Genomic DNA, 21,329 nt, shown 5'->3' on the forward strand with positions numbered 1-21,329 from the left:
CATGGCTTAATCATTCCATTCCTAATTTTATGAAAATTAAGATGTTTCTGTATTTATGGAAGATTTACTAGTAAATTCCTGTACTTTCCTGTGCCTCAAAACTGCCATTGCGATGTTAGGATATTTTCTCAAGCTGATAGTTTGTTTTCATCATCATAATTTCAAAAAACCTTTCTACTTCTATTCTCATTTTGCTTATATTTTCAACTCATGCTTGGTTCTTGTGCACATCCACATAGACATCTCAAAATGGCATATAATACTTGAACATAATAATCCCATCCTATGTTTTTTGTATGGACAGTATGTTTTTCCCAATAGTGAAAAATTTTGGTTCTCAAAGTTGAAATAATTGCTTGCAATTGTTCTCTGTGTGCTACCCTTCATTGAAAAATGCTTCAATGCTATGCTGAGGAGGATGGTTTTTTCTCCCCTTAACCATGTAACTACAACAAAGACAGTATTTTTGATGGATAAAGTATGACTGGAAGTACTACTAAAGAAGAGAAAACTTGCCATAGGTAAATTAGTACATACTAAGAACAGTATATTTAATTAGTAATTTCTCTAATTTGCTTATGCTGTGTAATGTCATTGAGGAAGATGTAAGGATAAAATTATAAGATACACAACTTGTGCTGTTCTGTTTTTCTCTTCTCTTGCATAGGCTATCCACTCTGTGGCATGGCATCATGAAGGAAAACAATTTATTTGTAGTCACTCAGATGGTACCTTGACCATATGGAATGTAAAATCTCCTACCAAACCATTCCAGACAATCACTCCACATGGTAAGATGAAAACCAACTATGTTTGACAGCTCTTAAAACACAGAGCACTTGTTTTTAATAGCAGCGTGTTTGGTAAAAAACAAGTATTAAAAGTACACTTGCAATGCAAATAAAAAGCTTTCTCTGTCCTGTCAAATTCTGATAGATTTCACTAAAAAAAGTATTTGTGAAATAAGAATCTAAATCAGTGTAGTTTTCTCTAAATCTCTAAACTTAAAGCTTGCCTTTCACGTAATGGCATTAATCTCAAAGTTAACTAATGCATATTTTGCAGGGCTTGCTTTTTGCTTGACATTGCAATCCCATATGTTGTTTAAAATACATATAAGCAAGCATCTGTTTTACGTATAAATGTGTAGATTACCACATCAATTTCTGGAAAGGTTTGTAACAGAATAAGACTAGCATCTGGTAAAATGTTCCTGCTTCTGAGAGGTCTTATATTAATGTTAATTTAGGAAATTAACATTGCTTGTTGTTATTCTGTGAAATATGCTACTGCTCTTCAACTAAGTTCTACACAAATGCCAAGCATACATGGTGTGCATGTCTCTAAGTTGTGTCTTAGCAACTTACTTACTTCTGATTCTTAAGTAATGTAACAGTGAGAATAATCTGTGAGGTTACAGTTGTAGTGCAGGATGCTGTAGTTATGTGTCCTGGTTTACCTGTCTGAGCCTCCAGCAAGGCCATGTTTAGTGTACTGACCATGGACTAGAGTGGAAAAAAAGAAGCTGTAGATTTCTATATGATCCTGTACCATTTTTCCTGTAGTTGAAAAATAAACTGTTAATGTAATAATAAAACTACTTAGACAAGACTAATGTTATTTTAATATGTTTTGACCTCTTTTAATAAACATTATTTTTATCATGGGCTGGAAGATAAATTTTCTGCAGAACTTCATAGTTGTATCATATTTTATCAATAGATGGAAAAGATGTATATTTACACCAAACCCTTAATTTCTACTGACTCTATGAAAAATTTAACTAAAGTAGCTTCAGTTGCAAGTAGTGCTCGGTTGAGGAAGAGCGGGGTTTCATGGTCAATTGAAGTCTTAGCTGTGAAGGAAAACACTCAGAATAAACCTCACTTTACTTGTAGGCTAACCGATTTTAATGGCAAAATGCTTGACACAACTTAAACTTTAAAATCTCCAATTGCGACTTAAAACAAGACAATGATTATATGTTTGAAAATAAATATTCTGCAACACTTAGGTTTAGAATTGGGGGTTGTTTTTTTCTAAACATTCTAGGTTGGCCTATTGAGAGTTAACAAATTTTTAATTATATTATTCCAAGGTATACTCTATAATTGTCAAAGTTGTTGAATATATGTCTATATGAATGTTATGCTTCTCTGGTTGTATAATGAATTCCATTACTTGCCATGATGAACTCTAAGATTAATATAAGAAAATAATTTACTTTAGGAAAGCAGCTGAAGGATGGAAAGAAGCCAGAACCCTGCAAACCTATCCTTAAGGTGGAATATAAAACAACTAGAGCTGGGTAAGACTTCTTTTATATGCAAAATGAACATATGTAAAAGAAATGCAGTGCTCTGGAAATATACATTGTTTCCCAGCTGTCGGGGTGCATATTCTGAGGCTACTGAGCTATGGTAAAATAGATTTGTTTTAGTTTTGATAAATCAGGTATTGATGAACAAACTAAAAAAACATACATATGACCAAATTAATATGCACAAACCTTAACTTAGGTAAAGATACTGCTAATGCATTATCTGCATGCTCTTCGTGCTACCAGAACTTGTGTGTATTTTTGCTAAATTTTTGAGACTATTTAAGAAAAGAAAGGCTGATAAAGAAGACACCAAAACACAGACATGATAAACTGAACTTCCACAAATAATGGCCTGATGCAAATATTCTAAATTCTCAATACATGTTCTTCCCCAAAAAAATGTTGTCAACAGAAACTTTTCTAGAAGAGTGCTGTGATTTCACAGTGAAATGTGCCTAATTACACACATTGAGAATGTAACAAAGAAGTAATTGCAATAAGAGGCTCAGATGGAGTTACATATCTAGCATGTTTTGTTACCAAGACTGCAATTAGGACAGATGGATTTCATGAACTGTGTGGAATTTCTTTTATTTGTAGTTATAAAGTGCTTTAAATGTTAGAGTGAAAAGTGCAATGTAAAGAAAATATTCATGAAAAATTTTTTTTTGGTTAGTTGGTTTTTGTGGTTTTTTTTTTTCTTTTTTTTTGCTTTGGTTTTGTATTTTGGGAGGTTTGTTTGTTTGGTTTTTTTCTTTTACTGTTGGGGGGAGTGTTTGTATTGTTTTCATTTGTTTTCCAGGTGTTCAAATCTGTAGAAGATTGTTAATTGATGCAATATAATTTACTACATGTTGGTATGCTCATACTTAAATCAGTGGCTTTATATATTTTTATTTTTTACTCAAAGTGAACTAAATAGAAATTTAAGACTGTGACTAGTTCCCAGATGTATGAACATCTATTGTCAGCTGGAAAGCCATGTTTTACTTGCAGAAGTCTACATCTGTCTACATAATCCTTTCTCAAGTGAAAGATCAAAAGCTGATCTAAAGAAAGAGAAATTACAAAAAAACCTCAGCTTCAGCAAGTTACAATGTCTGCAATCAAAAGCCTTCTATTCTGAATCATCATTCTGAAGGAGAAGATTAGTTTGAAGCTTGTTCTGTGACATACTATTACAATGTGAAAACTAGTTGGCTTTTCACACAGTTTAAAGAGGAGCTTATTCTAGTATAATTTCTAAAAATATATGGGGTTTTGGGGTGGCTACTTTTTCCTAATGTTGGACTATTTGTTTTTGTTACACCTCTCACTTTCCAGTGTTTCACCAAACTGAATGATTTGCTACATTTCAATTTAATATACACTGTGTTTTCTGTCTTCAGTGTACTGTTAAATCTATAATTGTTGATACTCATCCTGAACTTTAATTAAGAAAGGGGGTGAAAAAAACTCACAAAAAACAAAACTCCACCAGTTTGCACTGTGGTGGTGAAGCAGTGCACTGAAAATCACCTTTCATTTACTGCTTCATGTACTTCAGTTTGGAGTTTGTTTTCAATTTCACTTATAATCTTACAAGAATTTTAAGGTGAGGCAGAACTACCTTTCAATACTTAAAATTTTGATAGATTTTACGACTTAAAATTGGTTACATATGAACAAGATGAAATTTTAACTTTTATGTAAAGCACTGTCATTTCTTGTTCATAGTTTAATTTCTGTAGTACAGAGGAGAATCACTTCTGGACAGGACAAAATTTTTTCTAGCTACTGAAACAATGTAATAAACAAACCAAATAAACTTGTTTCTCTAGCTATAGTCTCCTATAACTGTTCTTCAAAAAGAAAATTTAAAAAAATCACAGAAAATGAAACTAGACTTTTTTATTTCAAGAATAAAGATGTATCACGTTAGTGTTTCAAATGCTAACTAGTGAAAGCCATTTAGACAGTATGGGAAAGATGCTGTTATAGGAAAGGATAAAAAAAATTGCGTCTTCAGCCTCTTTTTACAATATATCAGGATGGCTTTTTTCACTAGAAATTTTCTCCAGATACTGACAGCTGCTTCCAAGAAAGATGGAAATGAAGGGTAGGATTTCTACCTAAAGTGAGCATAAAAGTAGATCTAAGATAACTGTTAGGAGCTCAAAGTGGCTATTTTTCCTTCAGAAATATGTGAAATTTGAGGCAAATAGTCTGTAATGGGTGTTGTTAATTTCTTGTGCTGTATACTTATAAACACTACTCTTTAAAAGGTGTTATATCCTATTTCAAACATAAGCAGTATTAAAATGAGTGACTCTTGATAACCAGGAAATAAAAAAAAATCTAGTAAAATGAATATATTTCCTTCATCTTGTTTTTCAGTAAATGAAGTAATAAATTATACATTATGTGCATATTCAAAAAATATGGGTGTATTTAAAAATATATTCCTCTAAAGGCTTTTTAAGAATTCTTCAAGGGAAGCCTCTAATCTGTTCTCAAACCTAGAACAAACATTTTTTACTTTGCCCTACTCAGCTATTTGATTATGCAGAAGGAGTAGACTGTGACTTAGTAGTTTCCTGAATTTCGTGCATGGTAGTAGGGGGGGAAATGGCTAAAATGTCTAGAGTAAAATGTGATACTGCTTAAAAGATGTTAGGTCTTTGAAGCTTATCAAGCAGCTGGTTTCTTCTCCAAGGCACTCTATTACTCTACAGCAAGTAAATGGGACAATTTCTTCCTGATTCCGCTGGACTGTTTTATGTTATGGATAAATGGGACTGTTGGCAAATCTGACTCCGCAGTTCAGTAGAAAACAAAAATTTAAAGTTGTAGTAAGTTTTTAAAAATCTCATTTTGCAAGCAGTTGCAAAGATTGGTAAAATAAGCAATATGGAATGAAAGGTTTGGAGGAGATGTCTGACTTAAAACAGGAGTTTGAAGACTATAATTTAAGTTTTGAAACTTAAAGTCAAACTGTATATTGCATGGAGAACTGGTTTGCATTATTTTTACTCTGTCTCTGCTTAATGATATCTCATTGAACTTTATTGTAAGGTTGCAAAACCTGCCTGTATCTTTTAACGTATTATCTTGGCTTGATCCTAAATGCCTCTGTTTTATTCTAGGGAGCCTTTCATCATTCTCTCAGGAGGCTTGTCATATGACACTGTAGGAAGAAGACCCTGTTTAACAGTTATGCATGGAAAAAGTACTGCTGTGCTAGAAATGGATTATTCTATTGTTGATTTCCTAACCCTCTGTGAAACACCATATCCTAATGGTAGGTTCTGCAAAGATTTTTCTCAGTACCTTAATTTCTTATCTCAGGAGTTTTATCCCATCAGAATATTCTCGACTATTTCCTTTCTGTTTTGTTTCTGGGGATCAGACTTCAGCAGCAACATCTGTTATCCCTATTTGTCTGAAGTATGGTTTACTTCCCAAAGCATCATAATAGCATAGTTTATTATAAAGCCTATTTTGCTTCTAGGAGGAAGCCAATTATGCACTCCATGTTTTTTAATTTTTAATCCCAAAAGAATGTGCAGACAAAAAGTAACATTACAACTTAAAACTGTAGTTACTGCAGCAGATGTGTTCACCAGTACATATTTGAGTACATATGATCTTTCCAGTCAATGCTAAATCATGAAGAGCATTTGTGTATTGTTTTTAACTTTCAGTGACTTTATTCATTCCAATACTTATATGAAGTTCATCACTAACCTGTAATCGCTTTTCTGCAGCAGGTGATGTCCCACATGAATAGCATTATGTTGCTGATGACTCCAATGTTTTTAGCTGTCAACTTCTATCACAGTATATAAAACTGCTTAGCTCTGAATTTGAGGTCTGCCTGAAAGAGGGGAATAGGCACTTCACAAACTGCTTAAAGTTTCTTATTTTACTGTCAAGTCAGCTGTCTTGTAATCTATTTTATAAGTGCTTAAAACTTAAACACCACTGAATATGAGGTAAAGAGTTAAAGGGTGGGAGGATGTTATTGTTGAGAAATTGGCTCTTTCTGTCATATAACCTGCTTGTATAAGTTATTCTGCACGTTCCTTTTGCTGTTATTTGAGCTGTTGAAAATACTGAATTAAAGGAAGAGCAATTAACTTGGAGGGTGAATGTATAAAATATCTTCAAAAACTGTAGTCATCTAAGTAGTTTTTCTAATCTTAACTGCTACAGTGCAAGGAATGATTACATTCTTGAGGCTATACATGCATGAGCTCCATTTACCAATAAATAACTTGTTCTTCTCTTGGTTTCAGACTTTCAGGAACCATATGCTGTAGTTGTTCTCCTAGAAAAGGACTTAGTACTGATTGACCTTGCACAAAATGGGTAAGAATCTTGTGTAGTAATGGTTGGCTGTGGTGATCAGCCTGTTATTCTGCTCTATAGCTTTTTAATCTACCATAATAACTCCCTGTCCAGAACATAAAATTTTGAATATTAAATGTAAAATTTCATCAACTGAAATGAGAATATTGATATATCAACTCTTCACAGCTTAATATGTAGTAGATGAGTAGAATATCATGTGACTTTTTCTAGGCTTGATTGACTAACAGAAATTACTCATAGATCACTGCTGCTTTTTAAGTATCACAGTTTAAGTTGATTCCTTAGTGTTGTGAGGGGGAGCTTGCAGGTTTTGGGAAGGGAGTAGGGAGAAGAACTGATCAGATAAGTCAGGTAATTTTGGCTGTTGTCATCACTTAAATATTTGCAGATATTGTTGCCAAATAAATTGCTATCTGTATTGCTTAAAGTAACTCAATACTGATGCGCTATCATATACATAAAATTTGAACGATAACATGTACTCCCTAGTTTACAGCTGTGGTAAGAGGTTGCTTAAAAGTAGTATCCTATTACAGTTTTCACAAATAATACTTGCCTAACACATTTTGAGTCTCTTGTTTCTTTGTCTATTGACAGTCCATACACTCTTAATAGGTGGTGATTAAAAATTCTGGATACTAAAAATATTTTGAGAAGGGTTATAAAGTTAGTGTAGGCAGCAACAAATAACCATTAAGGGATTAGGAGCAGAAGGACTCAGTAAGATGTTGGTGGTGTTCCTGATTAAAAATCTCCAATGGTCGATGAAAAAAATCCTTGTGAAGAACAAGACAAAACAAACCCCTGTAAATATTTATCCTTAAAGTCAAATGTGTTATCTAAGGTAATACCTTAGATAATGAGGACTCTATGGTATTCAGATGAAGGTCAGGTTTTGTCCTAATATCTCTCCAGATACCTGAGCAATTTCATTTAGCTTATAACCAGTGTTACATGGCCATACGCTATATCCAAAACTTGTTTCTAACATACCAATAGCATTAAGCTTCCAAAATTCATATTTAGTTTGCAATGCCTGTAATTTGAAGTTACGTTAAGGCTTATTCTATTTAATGCTAGAAAAATCTTTAGCAGTTGTGTTTTCAGAAGACTTATAGTGGTCTTTGTTATGATTGACTAGCAAAATATTAACTGCTTGACACCTAAAAAAAAAAAAAATTAATGCCAAAAACAATCTACAGGCATCCTTTTACCTTTGCTTCTCATATGGATTTGTCATATTTTCTTAAAGTGAAACCTAGTCTTGATTCAGTTTTAAATGATTGTTGTAGCTTTCCAGATAGCTATGTATCAAATTCTTGATATTCAGAAAGTTTTCATTTGCTCTTGCCAGTTTTTGACTTTAGATGGTTTGAGAAGCTGTGTCTCTTTTTACCTCTCAGAAAAGGCGGGATAAAAGGGGAAAAACTCTGTTAGTATTATTGACTTTTTTCCTCATAAAGGCTATGTCACTTTTCTGATGGAGGTGGTGAGGGGAAGCATATGTGTTTGTTCTTCTAACTGGTAACTGAGTGTTGCTATCTTTGTTGTAAAGTCAAGGTTGTAACTTGGAGAAAGTGATTTTGGAGTTGCAAGTAGACTTTGAAAAGTGCTGGACAGCTTTCTGTCTCAGAATGGTATACTAATATAAAGTGAGACAGGAGTCTTCCTGTCTTTCTCCCTGGAAGAATAGATTGAAGACTAAGAAATAAACTCATAGCTCCACATTACTACAATTAGGACTTGGTAACTTAATTTTTTCCACAGGGTGCTAAATTAGTAAGCTTTTAAAAATATAAAGCTATAGAGAATAGTAGTGTTCTAGAAATACTCTATAAACAGTACAAACTTCCAATTCCATCCATCTTTATAGTGTATTAGATGAGCAGTAAAGTTGCACATTTGTTCATAATCTAGTTTGATATGCATTTATTTTACTCCATACAAATAGAATGCCAGCCTAGTCTTCAGTACTTTACTTGTGTTCTGCATTTTAAAAAGTTTTTTTTTCCTAGATTAACAGTCTTTCCCTTTCTTCTGTTAAAGGTATCCTATATTTGAGAATCCCTATCCTTTGACTATACATGAATCTCCAGTTACCTGTTGTGAATATTTTGCTGATTGTCCTGTGGACCTCATACCTGCACTCTATTCAGTTGGTGCTCGACAGAAACGTCAAGGTTACAGTAAGAAGGTACAACATCTACTCCATACATATGTGCTTTAAAATACTGAGAATCCGCAGCTCTAAATAACCTGATTGGCCATACTAAGATCAGAGCTCCATCTGACTCATCCTGTCATGTGTCAGGCTTTATAGTCATGTTTTCCTTATGTGCTCCCATCAATTGCCGTATCACTGGATGCTAAAGGAATTCCTGGAACAGGGGTAGTGTTTATAGCCCTTGTTGTTTTGTTTGTTGTTTGTTGTGGGTTTTTTCCCCTCTGCAGTGGATATGTCTAATTTTTTTGAAGTCATGTGAAATACTGGATTCTGCAGTATCTGCAGTAATTTCAATGGCTTAACTTTGCACTGTATGATATTTTCTTCCTTAGTGTTTTTTTTTTTAATCTTCCAGGAATGGCCTATCAGTGGAGGCAATTGGGGTTTGATCACTCAGAGCTATCCAGAGATAATTATTACAGGGTAAGTGATACCATAGCGTAGTAATAATTTTCTTAGCTGATTAAGTAGAATTGAGAATATTTTGTTCCTCTTTTAGAACATTGTCTTGTGTGAGTGTATGAATGATTATGAAATTAGGTTCACCAAACAAGTCCTTGGCATAATCTCCTTGAGGCACTACTGAGAAATAAGGCAGAATGTGGAAGGGAAGGTAGCGGGTGTTTTTATAGAGATTGTTGTTATGGTGTGGTATTGTGATTATGTGTGTTTCTTATCTAAGTATCCTGGATCAAACTTATATTCTTTAATTTTTGGAAAATATTGAGTACTGGTTTAAAGCACAGGAAGTCCATTAAGTAGTTATTGAGTTCAGTTCTCAAAGGGAAGCCAATTTTTTATTTCAAAAAGGACAACCAAATACTTTTGAGCATGATCCTTCTAATACTACTGTAAGGAACAATTTAATAAACAACATTTAATTTATTACTGTGCAGTGCATCACTGAAAGTGAGAGCACTACTAAAGGTTTTTAAGCACAACCCATTAGCCCTAATGAGGATTACTGTCACTATACTACACCTTGGAGAGAGTTTGAGAGACAGTCCTGAAAAAATATAGTCATCTGATTCTCAGTTTCAAGGCTAAATAAACAAGTTAGGTGACTCATTTACAGTGGGACACTGTATCTTTAGGCATCTTCTTTACAAGTGTTGCTCCTAATACAGGGCATATTTTAGTAAGCAGCACATGGTGAGGTATGCCTCAGTATTTAAAATGGTACAGTGGAGTCATCAGGGAGTTAGCCTCCAGATGTTTTTCTAATCCCTTCCATCCAAAGTCATTGGAGCACATGTTGGTAAAATGTCGGCTTCCAATAAGTTGTGAAAATAAAGTGTCACTAAGAGTACTAATAAAAATAGAATGTCTACAGTATAATTTCCAATCAGTAAGAAAGAGATCTAACACTCCAACTAACCATTGTACCGTCTTATTAATTTTTTAATATTTCATAGGCATGCTGATGGGTCAATCAAGTTTTGGGATGCCTCAGCAAGTAAGTGTTTTCAGTAGAAATATTTTCCTGTGCAGTAGAAGTTTTCTAAACTGATTTATTTAATTGAATAAAATTGAAAACTAATAATTTTCATGCCTTCTGTAGAGTCAGTAACTTCATAAAAAAATTTAATTTAAAATTAAATATAGTTAACATTATTTCTTAGGTGCTTCACTGTTTCGTGCCACTTCAGAGTAAATGTACTGGTAGTCCAAGGGCCTTTCCATAGTTAATATGGAAAAATTCTAAAAATTTTTAGAAGCACCTTCAACCTAATTTTTGAGCATGAAGATGCACGACAGGGAAATGCATTCCTTTTAATACAATGGATTTTCAGTAAGTTATTTCTGTCTTTTTGGACAGGAGAGAGGCATGTGTTCAAGACATCAGCTCTCCATAAATTACAGTATCTAAAAATGAGAATTGGAACCAGTAGAAATTTGTGCTACTAATATAATTTATGCATTTGTGAAGAAAGGCAGGAGAAGAGTAAAATAAAGACACTTTTCTTTGGAACACTGAACAGGCCTGAAGAGTCTGATACTATTTTACATTTCTCATCTTCAGTCAAAGGGTCAATTGCATCTGATGGCCTACACAGCTCACAGTGAGAAATGCAGTAAGAATTCAAAGTAGAAATGACTGCGTAGAGTTAGATGTTTTAGTTGATCTAGTTCTGACTAACCTTACTCTTGGTACTTAAAAGCTGTTAAATGCAATCTTGGAATCGTCATCAGTTGTCTTTGAAAACTTGTGGAAAACTGGTGAGATTCCAAAATGCTAAGGCGTGTGTGGTTGTGGGAGGGAACAGATGCAATGTATATGTTAAAAAACTGGGAGGAGGACTATTTGGAGTGTAATAGATCTTTAATTTCAGTTTGGGGTGGGAGTAGAACCTGGGAGAGAGAGAACAAGATTAGCCAAAACTGATAGATTCTGTGTGTTTAGAAGATCTATTCAGCATAGACCTGTCAAAGGAGATTCTCTTAAAGACACTTAGTTTCTTTCTAAAACAGATAAATAAACTTGTTAAGGGAGAAATTGCAAGTATCCTCTATCTTGATTTTTAAACTCTTTAAATCTCTCTAATAGGACAGCCTTACAGGTGAACTAAGGAAAGGTGATTCAAGTAAAACCACTGAAATATGGAAGAGGAGAAAGGATGCTCTAATTTAAATTTTTCCTAATGTTGTGATTAGTATTTATAGCAGTGATTTGGACCATTGACTAGAGAATATACCTGTGAAGTTTGAAAACAGAATGAAGACAGTTGAAAGAAAATTTGATACAGAATTAGAATTACAGTTGAGAAGGATACTATTCAAGAGGTAGCTATATCAAAGACAGTTTACTTGACTATAGTATGAATGATGTATACTCAGTACTTAGTTTCTGGGGAAAAAAATGGGACATCTCATGAATTGCGGTCTGTGTTACATAGAAAAAAATAATTCCTGTGATAAGGAAGTGGGTATGTCTGTAAAACCAACATGGAGCAACTCACTATTTAAAACTGTGGAAAAGCCTCACTAGAACAGTTCTAGGAAACCTGTTATCAACAAAAATGTGGACTGATCAGAGGGCAGCACTTTTGAATGATCAGACTAAATAAAATATAAATTGGATGAACTGGGGCTGTTATGTACAGGTGAGAGGCCATGGATTTGAAATACTGTGGAAAGAAAGAAAAGGAACTTTACTTCCTCTACTGTAGATGTGATTAAGTTGTAGTTATGGCATATGTAACAAGATGTTATAACAAGATCCTAAAGTACAGTAAAACCTTGAGAAGCTGTGAAGGCTTAGTTTATTACTGTAGCTTAGTATATATCTCTCAGGATAAGTGTTGGGGTATTTTTTTATACTAACTAATCCTGTATTGATCAAGTGGTGCACTGCATGTACAGAGGCAACACAGATATTCATTGCTTCTGCTCTACCATCTTTTGCTGAACATAATAGCTTTCTCTATGAAGACAAGTTAATAAATTGAAGATTTAAAAGAAAGACAATGTGTTCTGATCAAAACTAATTTTTCTCTTTTGCTTTGTTCCTAGTAACGCTGCAAGTACTCTATAAGTTAAAAACAGCCAAAGTATTTGAAAAATCACGGAATAAAGATGACAGGCCAAACACAGATATAGTAGATGAAGATCCATATGCTATTCAGATCATCTCATGGTGTCCAGAAAGTAGAATGCTGTGCATAGCTGGAGTTTCTGCACATGTCATTATTTACAGATTCAGCAAGCAGGAAGTGACAACGGAAGTCATTCCGGTAATTAGTTATGCCTATTTTTTTAACTTTGCAGGGTTTAGCTATAAGGAGACTTTCCTAGCAATTTACAGCTTTACTGTCTTTTATTTTATTAGTGAAATGGATAAAAACAGTTGCCTCAAAACAAAGGTGTGGTTTTTTGGAAAAAAAAGTAATTAATTACAAAATTCAACAAAAGTAAATACTGCACACCAAGGTACTGCTTTTCAGCTTTTGCAACCAATAATAGTTCTTTGATCTATCTATCAAAACAAATAATGGGTCAAAACTTGGCTGTATCAAAGGTAAAATGATAACAGAACTGAATGAGCTGTGGAGTTGAAGAATTTCAAAGCTTTTGAGGAGTTGATTCCTTTTTTCCTTGGTTCCTAATAATTACCATCTGTCCTGTCAAAACTGCAGTGTGCAGAGCTAGAAGAGCTGAAGTCAGTTAAGGACTTGGGTGTGCCGCTATTTTATGCTATGTAAGATACAAAGATTCTATTATAAGAGGTTGAGAAGTCCTTTGTGAAATCAGACACACACATATAAGTTTATGTATTTGAATGTGTGGGCTAGAAGCTCATATTTAATTATAAAATGTTGTATTTTATAAGTAAAGTGTTAATGTAGTTGGTTTTTCCTCCCACCTCCTGCCCATGACACACACACACACAACATAAACCTTGTCCCCTTCCTGTTCTGCTCTCTTTGGATAAGTCTTAGTTTAAGGACCTGAGGCATGGGGGTGTTTTTCTTCACCTTTTGTGGGGTGCTTACTTGTGTACAAGTACATTCCCTTCTGAGGGAATAGTTTTTTCTAAACAGTTTTTATGAATCAGTTCCTAGCAAATTATTCTTCAGTACTAGGAAAGTTCTAAAAATACTATATATTCTTTGTTTCAGTCCATGAATTAAGTTCTACTTTGCAGATGATGAGAATAAAACAGTGGAAAAGTTTCTTTTCACTGCACTGCAATTATTACTAATATTGTTATGATCCAGCAGAAGAAAACCTGAAGTCATGATGAACTTGCTGTTCTTTAAAATGAGCTAGTTGAGCACATCAAATATTGAACCAAGTCCCATGTGTACAGTGTTGCATCAGTACAAAGGGTGGCTGTCTATGTGCCTTTAGCTCTCAGTTTTACCATTCCAGAATTACATAAACCAAGTCATCTTCATAGCTGAGAATGTATGTCAACAGAATGATAATTAAATGAGTTTTCTATACAGTATTTAATTTCTTCCAGTATTAAGATGCAAACTTTTATAAACTGAGAAATATACTAGACTTTCAAGTAATATTCAGATATTCAGTCTGTAGTAGTTAGCACGACTCTATTTCTGAAGATTACATATTTATTTAGGTTGCACTGTTTATTAACCTACTGTTATCTTTTAAAAGATGAAAAAGTCCTGGATGTCACTTATCACTGCAATCTTCTGTTGCACTTCATTTATTTTGTATCCAGTTTTTTTGAAAGGCAGACTTTACTGACTTTTTTTTATTTTATTTTAATTCACAGATGCTGGAAGTACGTCTGTTATATGAAATAAATGATATTGAAACTCCGGATGGTGAGCAGGTGCCACCTTCATCAACTCCAGGCACAGGTTCTAATCCTCAGTCCATTGTTCCCCAGTCTCACCCATCAACTAGTAGCAGTTCATCTGATGGACTTCGCGATAACGTCCCGTGTTTAAAGTAAGTATATTCTGTTACACTTTCATTGAGTATGAGACTTTACAAAAATATGTCATTAGAATATATGTACTTTGATATTATTGCAGATACGTAATTGCTGGTGAGAATGTTCTATTTTATAGAGCAGCGTTTTCCAAATGACTGAAAGTTGAGCTCTGTTCTAAGAAATGAATCTTAATTTCTTTAAACTCCATAAGCTGATTTGGTAAAAATTTGAAAATCCTTACGTTATGATTTAGGAAAACTTGGCATAGATGTTAGTATATTTATTATAGCTATTTTTCAATAGCAGCAATTTAGTCACTTTGTCTTATTGTCCATTGAAATTAATAGGAAACTTGATGTGTTGTGTCTGAATACATTTCATCTGTTGGTTTTCCAGAGCCTTAGGTTTTAGAGCCAAATCAAAAGTGGTGAAAATTCTTACAAATAGCTATCTGAATAGTAACTCTTTGGGCTTATAAATATGCTTCTTTTTTGAAAACTCTCTAAGAGAACTACTTGATATTTTGGAAACAGAATTAAATAAATATCCCATTGTCAAGGATCTTCACTTTGCATGATGCCTCACAGTGCTTGCAATATAGGTCTCTGACCAGTTTTTTGATCTTTTTAAATCAGGAGTTTTTTCTATAAGCTTCTTTGTGAGAGCTTTTAGTCATTTGAGACATGAAAATTAAAAGAAGACAATCTTTTTTTACTGTTCTACAAGAGGTGCAATATGAGATGTCTGGGCCATCACTTTTTCTAGCAGAATGTATATATCTTACAGATATAAAATTAAGTATGTACTTTTTGTTTTCTGAAGTTTTAAGGTCCCAACATGGATTTTAATTCTTAGAGTGAGTCTATCTAGAAAATAACTAATTCTGATGTGGTTGCCTTATCTGAGTGAAGATTTTCAATTGTATTGATTGTACCAAGTTGTAGTGGTGTATTTCTAAAGAAAACTCAAGTAGAAAAAATGGAAAATTCTGAATTTTTGTAAAATATTGGCAAACTAAAATATGCATAAGTGAGAATGAATGCGTAAAATAAGAATTCGGGAGACAGAGGAATGTAAGTTCTGTTTAACTTTTTTCACCTTAAAAAATGCAACAGCTAATCCTTTCTGTGGGACACACTATAAGTTTGTTCGTCAACATGCAAAAAAAAAATCTTTCCAGGAGTTTCAGTTCCTCCAGTCCCAGATTCATTGCATACAACTGGTCTACCATTTCAATAATTTACTTGATTTCATTTCTGCCATATCATCAGCTTTTTTTTTCATTTGTCTCAATACGTCGTGCTTCTATTTCACTTTTCAGTATGCTTATTCTACATGCAGCCCTTACACTCTTCCATTCTCTAAATCAGAATTTTTCCAAGAACTCTGGAAAAAATTGCATAACACCTTTTTAGATGCTGACTGAGCACTTTTATCTACTCAAGGCAATACAGCATAATAACTCTGTTATGCCTTGCTCTGAAGATGGGAAAAATGAAGTATTTGTAATCACTGCTCTATTAATTTTCAATTAGGTAGTGAATCAAAGGGACCCCTAAAAATGTGAATTAACAGTTTCAATATGGATTTTTCTTCTGATTGCTTTTACATGGTTTTGATCATATATTTTACAGTTTTCCAACTTTCTAAAGTCCAATGTGGTCTAGAAATTAATGAACTCTAAGTCCCTAAGTTTAAAATGGAGACTATGGAGGGGAATAAAAAGACACCATGTTTTGATTATTTTGCAGAGTTAAAAATTCTCCTCTCAAGCAGTCTCCAGGCTACCAAACTGAGCTAGTTATCCAGCTAGTGTGGGTGAGTGGAGAACCTCCTCAACAGATAACCAGCTTAGCAGTCAACTCAGCATATGGCCTGTAAGTATATTCTATACAGTTTTTACATTATTCTAGCAAAGGGGTTTAAAATTATCTGTTAAAATTAAGTCTCTTTGTGTTCACATGAGCTGCACAGCAACACAGAGAGGTAATCAGTCTCTTGTGGTTGAGAGATAATTCCTTTTGGGTCGTGGTAGATCCTGATAATGCTAGCAGCAGAAACAAATTATTATCACTCTTTCTCACCTGCCACTGTACAGCCAAGAAAAAGTGTCATTTAAGGCCCTATCAGAGAGGTTGACAAGTAAAATGACAATGATTTGTTCTACCCAGTGCCATGTTTTAACAACAGAACAATTAAGCAGTACTACTCTCTAAAATAGTAACTTATAGATATGTTTGATCTAGGATAATTCATAAAAAATAGAAAGTCTTCAAATGCTGAACAGCAAAAAATCTTTATATGAAAACTTATTGACATTTAATTAGCATTGTCTTTCCTTCCACTTCTCTTTTTCCAGAGTAGTTTTTGGAAACTGTAATGGCATTGCCATGGTTGATTACCTCCAGAAGACAGTGCTCTTGAATCTAGGCACTATTGAACTGTATGGCTCCAATGATCCTTATCGCAGGGAGCCACGATCTCCCCGAAAAACTCGGCAACCATCCGGAGGTGAGTAACCCAAAACATGTTTTAAGCTCAGAAGAAAGGCACACTGGGTCATCTGGTCTTACAAACATACTTTTCTGTACTGCAGTTGCATTCTTTCTCCTTGATCTGTTCCTAACATCACTATTGCAGGTTTGTTAAATCATGTTTTCTTAAAAATTGTCACTGAGTGGAAAATAGTGATGGTTGACATCATTACTTATTTTTTCAGTTTAATGTTTGTTCTAAGAAAACGTAAACTGGAAAATACCTCATGTAAGTAGGTATAAGTATGTATGGTGTATTTATGCAGTTTATAAGAATTTAACTTAATATCACAGCGTGAAGAAGTAACTGATATTTCTGATAAAGCTAGTACCCATGTCATGTGCTTGTATAAGCCCATTAATGTTTGCCAATAGCCAGTGTGTTTGCTGGGATCTTTGGCTTCCTGTTTAAAACTTTGAATAGGAATGTCTCTGATAAGCTAGAGGACGTTATGTTGTTTACGCTGTTATGTTTTGCTTGAGAGGAAGCCAAATAAACTTGCACATACAAATTGTTAAAATAAATCTTGGGGGGGGTGGGGAGGAAGAGAAGTACTTTGATTTAAAAATATGCTGAAGAGTGTTCTTTTTCAGCTGAGGAGAAAAGTGGGTTTTCAGTCAAAACACCAAATTATTTGAAACCAAAAGGAAAATTTAGTATTTTTAAATTTTCTTCTCCCTGATGTGTCATGGGTACTCCTAAGTTATTTTAGGAAAACAGCTGAAGAAAGGACGATAAACTGTCCTTGCTGCCACAAATGATTATTTTTTTGATAGGAAATAAGTTGTTCAAAACACTCTTCTTCATGCATTAATGTTGATTTCTTTGAGAGATCCAGCATAAAGTCCTGTTAAATTCTTCAGATTATATTTTATTCAAATGGAAATGTCTAGGATGTATTTGAGCAAATGTTAGTTTGAAAAAGATCCAGTTAACACGAGTCAGCTTATTTCAACTGAGGAAACTTATCTAAAAATCATTATTATGGAACAGAATGTACACAATTTGTATCCTGTCAGATAAAATATTTTATTCTATGAACTAAAAAAAAAAATTATTTTGAGAAAAAGAAGTAACTTTAATGGTTGACTGTGTTAACTTGTCTTGAGAGTAAAGGGCTTAAATTCTGCTTCATGCACTTAGATTATAAACTGCTTCTTGGAATGCTAAACATCACTTGCCTTTGTTTTCTTAGCTTTTGTTATTTTAATGTATTGGATCCACATAACTGTTTTAACTGTCTCTAAGATGTTCACGATTTAGGTCCTTTTTGTTCATGAAGCTATTACATGAAGTCATGTTCTTTTCATCTTAACTTTCAGTACTAACAATCAGCATGGCAAAAGCGTTTTAAAAACCTGGTTATACAAGTTGTTTGGCTGGCTTTTCTGTCTCAAATGTACTGTTAGTGTCTCCGTCTTTCCTTTTCTCATTGCTTCATAAAGGTATGCTGACTGTGGCTTCTTGCATGTGCGGCCTTTCTAACTTATATTCAGAGTCTGTGAAAAAGCTTCGCACCTCTTATATAAGTAAGTCATCTCATGGCATTCAAATATTTTTGAGCATCTTAATTTGATTTTTTTTTTAATTTGTTCACTCACCATAAGTATTCTTCTTAGTGCATTTTAAGTAATTGTTTTACCTTTGGAAACTGATTTTAATCCCATCACGCATCTATTGTATTTCTTGTTCATGATATCTTTAAAAGAAACTTGAAGAAAAAACCAATGATAATAGTCTCTGTATTTTGTATTTCTAAAGAAATAAATTTCAAAATCAAAAGGAGATCCTACCTCAAAAGTTACTGATGTTTACAGACCTAAGATCTTAGAAATTTAGTGTTCTATTACTATAGGCTTCCCTTGCTTGGTTCCCTTTCAGGCAGAAAGTTTCAGAACTCTAGAAATAGAGTATTAGTAGTAGTGATAATAAAAAACATTGTGATAAACAGTGATTTTTCTACTACAAATGAAAATTTTCTTCAACAAAGTTGTTTTTTATAAGGATTAAGAGTGGAGGTGTTTGTGTATTACACGACCCTGTGCAGAGCCTTCCAAGCAGTTTTGAAGTTCAGGTATCTATACAAGGGAGGTAGCCCATCAGAACCATGATTTACTTGAGAGATTCTTTGACTTACATCATTTACAGCATCCAAGAAATTGGAGAATGTAAAGCTTATTTTTTAAAAGCATAACATTGTTCCTTTCCATAGGATGCTACTTTTTTTCCAGCCCTTGGCAGAGGAAGGTAATCTCAGCCCATGTTTTAATGAAATAGAGTAGAATAAAACAAAGCTAGAGGAAGACTGGAGTTTAAAAAAAAAAAAACAAACCGAAACAAACAAACAAAACAAAAACAAATAAAACCCGAACGCTTGATACTGTCATTCAGTTCATAGTTCTACCACTTTTTCCCCAAACAAGAAAAAAAAATATGTCTCAGAGGGTAGTCTTAATAGCCAAAACTGCTACTGTCAAGGCAGAAAGGGAACTAGGCAGAAAAGAAATACCTTCACCTTAAGATAATACAGAACTGAAAAACAGGATCTGGCACTGATCGATTATTGTTTTGAAGAAAAGCAAAAGTTGGGTAGAAATCCCAAAGTGAGCTTCTGAAACCAAATATTGTAAAGCTGAATTCTATTGGACTGTTTTGTTTAGGAAGAGGTTAAAAAAGTTTTGTACAGAAGATTTAATTTCTTAATCATGTAGTTCCCTTTCTGCTTACCATCCTGACAATATCTTGGTTAGCTGGAGCTACAGTCATTTTAAAATCTGAAAATAATTTCTCTTTCATTTAAGATTTCCTCATTATTTTTAGTTCTTTCAATGTATGTGTTGCCCAGACTTCAATAATTTAAATAATAAAGTATTATTGCTGTGCAATTTTACACAAAGAATGTCTTAATCAAAGGGTAGTGCTTAAATATTTATTTATGGGATTGGAACTATATGAGATAGTCAGAATGCTTTTGGAATTTGCATTCTCCCTTTCTTGGACATTAGTATCTGCATTTTCAAAAGTACAAGGAACTTATGCTTTTGTGGTTTTATTTTGAAAGATATGCCTTCATTGTATTTTTTATCCTGAAAATGTTTGTTTTAATATTTCAAAATTAATTTACTGTGAATAAGGCATTTTCACACTTTTACAACTCCAATAATATTCAGGGAGTATTAGTACTTAAAATCTAAATTATCTGAAAAAAAGTGCTTAGGTAAGTAATGTAATGTGGTAGTTTTAGAAAATTCCTGTATTTAACTGTATTCAGACAAGTTCTTAATTAGTTACAATAAATTCACATTCAGGCAGCATGCAACAGAGCAGAATACATTGTACATAGTATCACAAAATTGGCTGAACTGAAAAATTGTTTCCATATGAGGGCAGGGAGGGGAGTAGGAAAACATCATTCTCTGTTACTCAACCACTTCCAAAAAATGCAGGAAGGATTGGTCCTTCCTCATTAAGAGACCCGATATTCTGTATGTTTCAGCACAGAATGTCAATTCAATAGATCATCAGTATCTGCTAACATATTTACAATTTAGTAAATGGCATGTCCTTAATCAACCAACTGAAAATTTACAAAGGTGTTTAAAAAAAAATCATACAGTAAGAGTTACTTATCTTCTAAAATTTGAATGGAAATGCAAGATTTTTCCCTTCACTTATGTTGCAAGAATATGATGTATGTTTCTGTCATCTTATTTTTTCTACTCAGAAAAGAAATTCAGATTCCCGTCTTAAAGCAGCATCTATTTAAAAGAGACAAGGCTCTCTACACTAGCTAGACTGTAAACTGTCATTTCAGGCTAGCTCTACAGATACAAGCTCCCAGTTGGGATCGTGTTTTGGAATTTATCAGTGATTCATACCAGGTATACTACTCACATGTTTTGGGTGGCAATTTATAGTTTGTGAAGCATGCAGTATATGTGTTTTGTTAAGGCCTGCTAGACAGTGTTATCAGGTGCTTGTCAAGCTTAAAAACAAAATCAACTTTTGCCTTCAGACTGTAATAGTAAGGGAGGGGTGGAAATCAACTTTGGCCAGGTGCCAAAAGACATGAAATGTGTAAATAAAAGCTTTACAGTGTGATGAAAACTGCATACTCTATGCACAGTGGGGGATTACACCAAGACCTTTGCTTGATGTACTGTTTGCTAAATATGGCAGGAGCCATCAAGTCAATACTGATACCAAATGACGAGACAAATCGTAATTTCACAATGAAACACCAAAACTTAGACAGCTGTTATTTTTCCTTGCTTAGTTACCTAAGTTCATGTAGGACACCCGTTTTAACTGTTGCAAATAACTGTGGGTGGGGATTACAAGATTTTGTGTGACTTTTTGATTAGTACAATGTAATACAACTCTTTATAGGTTAGTATTTCTTAGTTCTACCAGAGACATTTTAGGTTTCTGACAAAATTGCAGCATTTCTTGCATGCATGTGACTTTTTGTAATTTTTATTATACAT

General features: G+C 33.7%; 1 protein-coding gene across 6 annotated transcripts in view; it reads left to right on the forward strand.

Moving 5' to 3' along the window:
• Positions 1-21,329, forward strand: part of STXBP5 (syntaxin binding protein 5) — a 104,071-nt gene that overhangs the window by 51,180 nt on the left and 31,562 nt on the right. For all 6 annotated transcript variants that reach the window (XM_050315118.1, XM_050315120.1, XM_050315123.1 and 3 more), the window contains exons 8-18: positions 668-791; positions 2,230-2,308; positions 5,449-5,603; positions 6,601-6,673; positions 8,723-8,870; positions 9,256-9,323; positions 10,316-10,356; positions 12,414-12,634; positions 14,143-14,321; positions 16,059-16,184; positions 16,667-16,818. In XM_050315118.1, coding sequence (XP_050171075.1) covers positions 668-791; positions 2,230-2,308; positions 5,449-5,603; positions 6,601-6,673; positions 8,723-8,870; positions 9,256-9,323; positions 10,316-10,356; positions 12,414-12,634; positions 14,143-14,321; positions 16,059-16,184; positions 16,667-16,818 — 1,366 coding nt within the window. The remainder of the gene's footprint in view (positions 1-667; positions 792-2,229; positions 2,309-5,448; positions 5,604-6,600; positions 6,674-8,722; positions 8,871-9,255; positions 9,324-10,315; positions 10,357-12,413; positions 12,635-14,142; positions 14,322-16,058; positions 16,185-16,666; positions 16,819-21,329) is intronic.

Source organism: Myiozetetes cayanensis, unplaced genomic scaffold (genome assembly GCF_022539395.1).
Source record: "Myiozetetes cayanensis isolate MyiCay16 unplaced genomic scaffold, myiCay2020 scf2-11, whole genome shotgun sequence".
Lineage (NCBI taxonomy): Eukaryota > Metazoa > Chordata > Aves > Passeriformes > Tyrannidae > Myiozetetes > Myiozetetes cayanensis.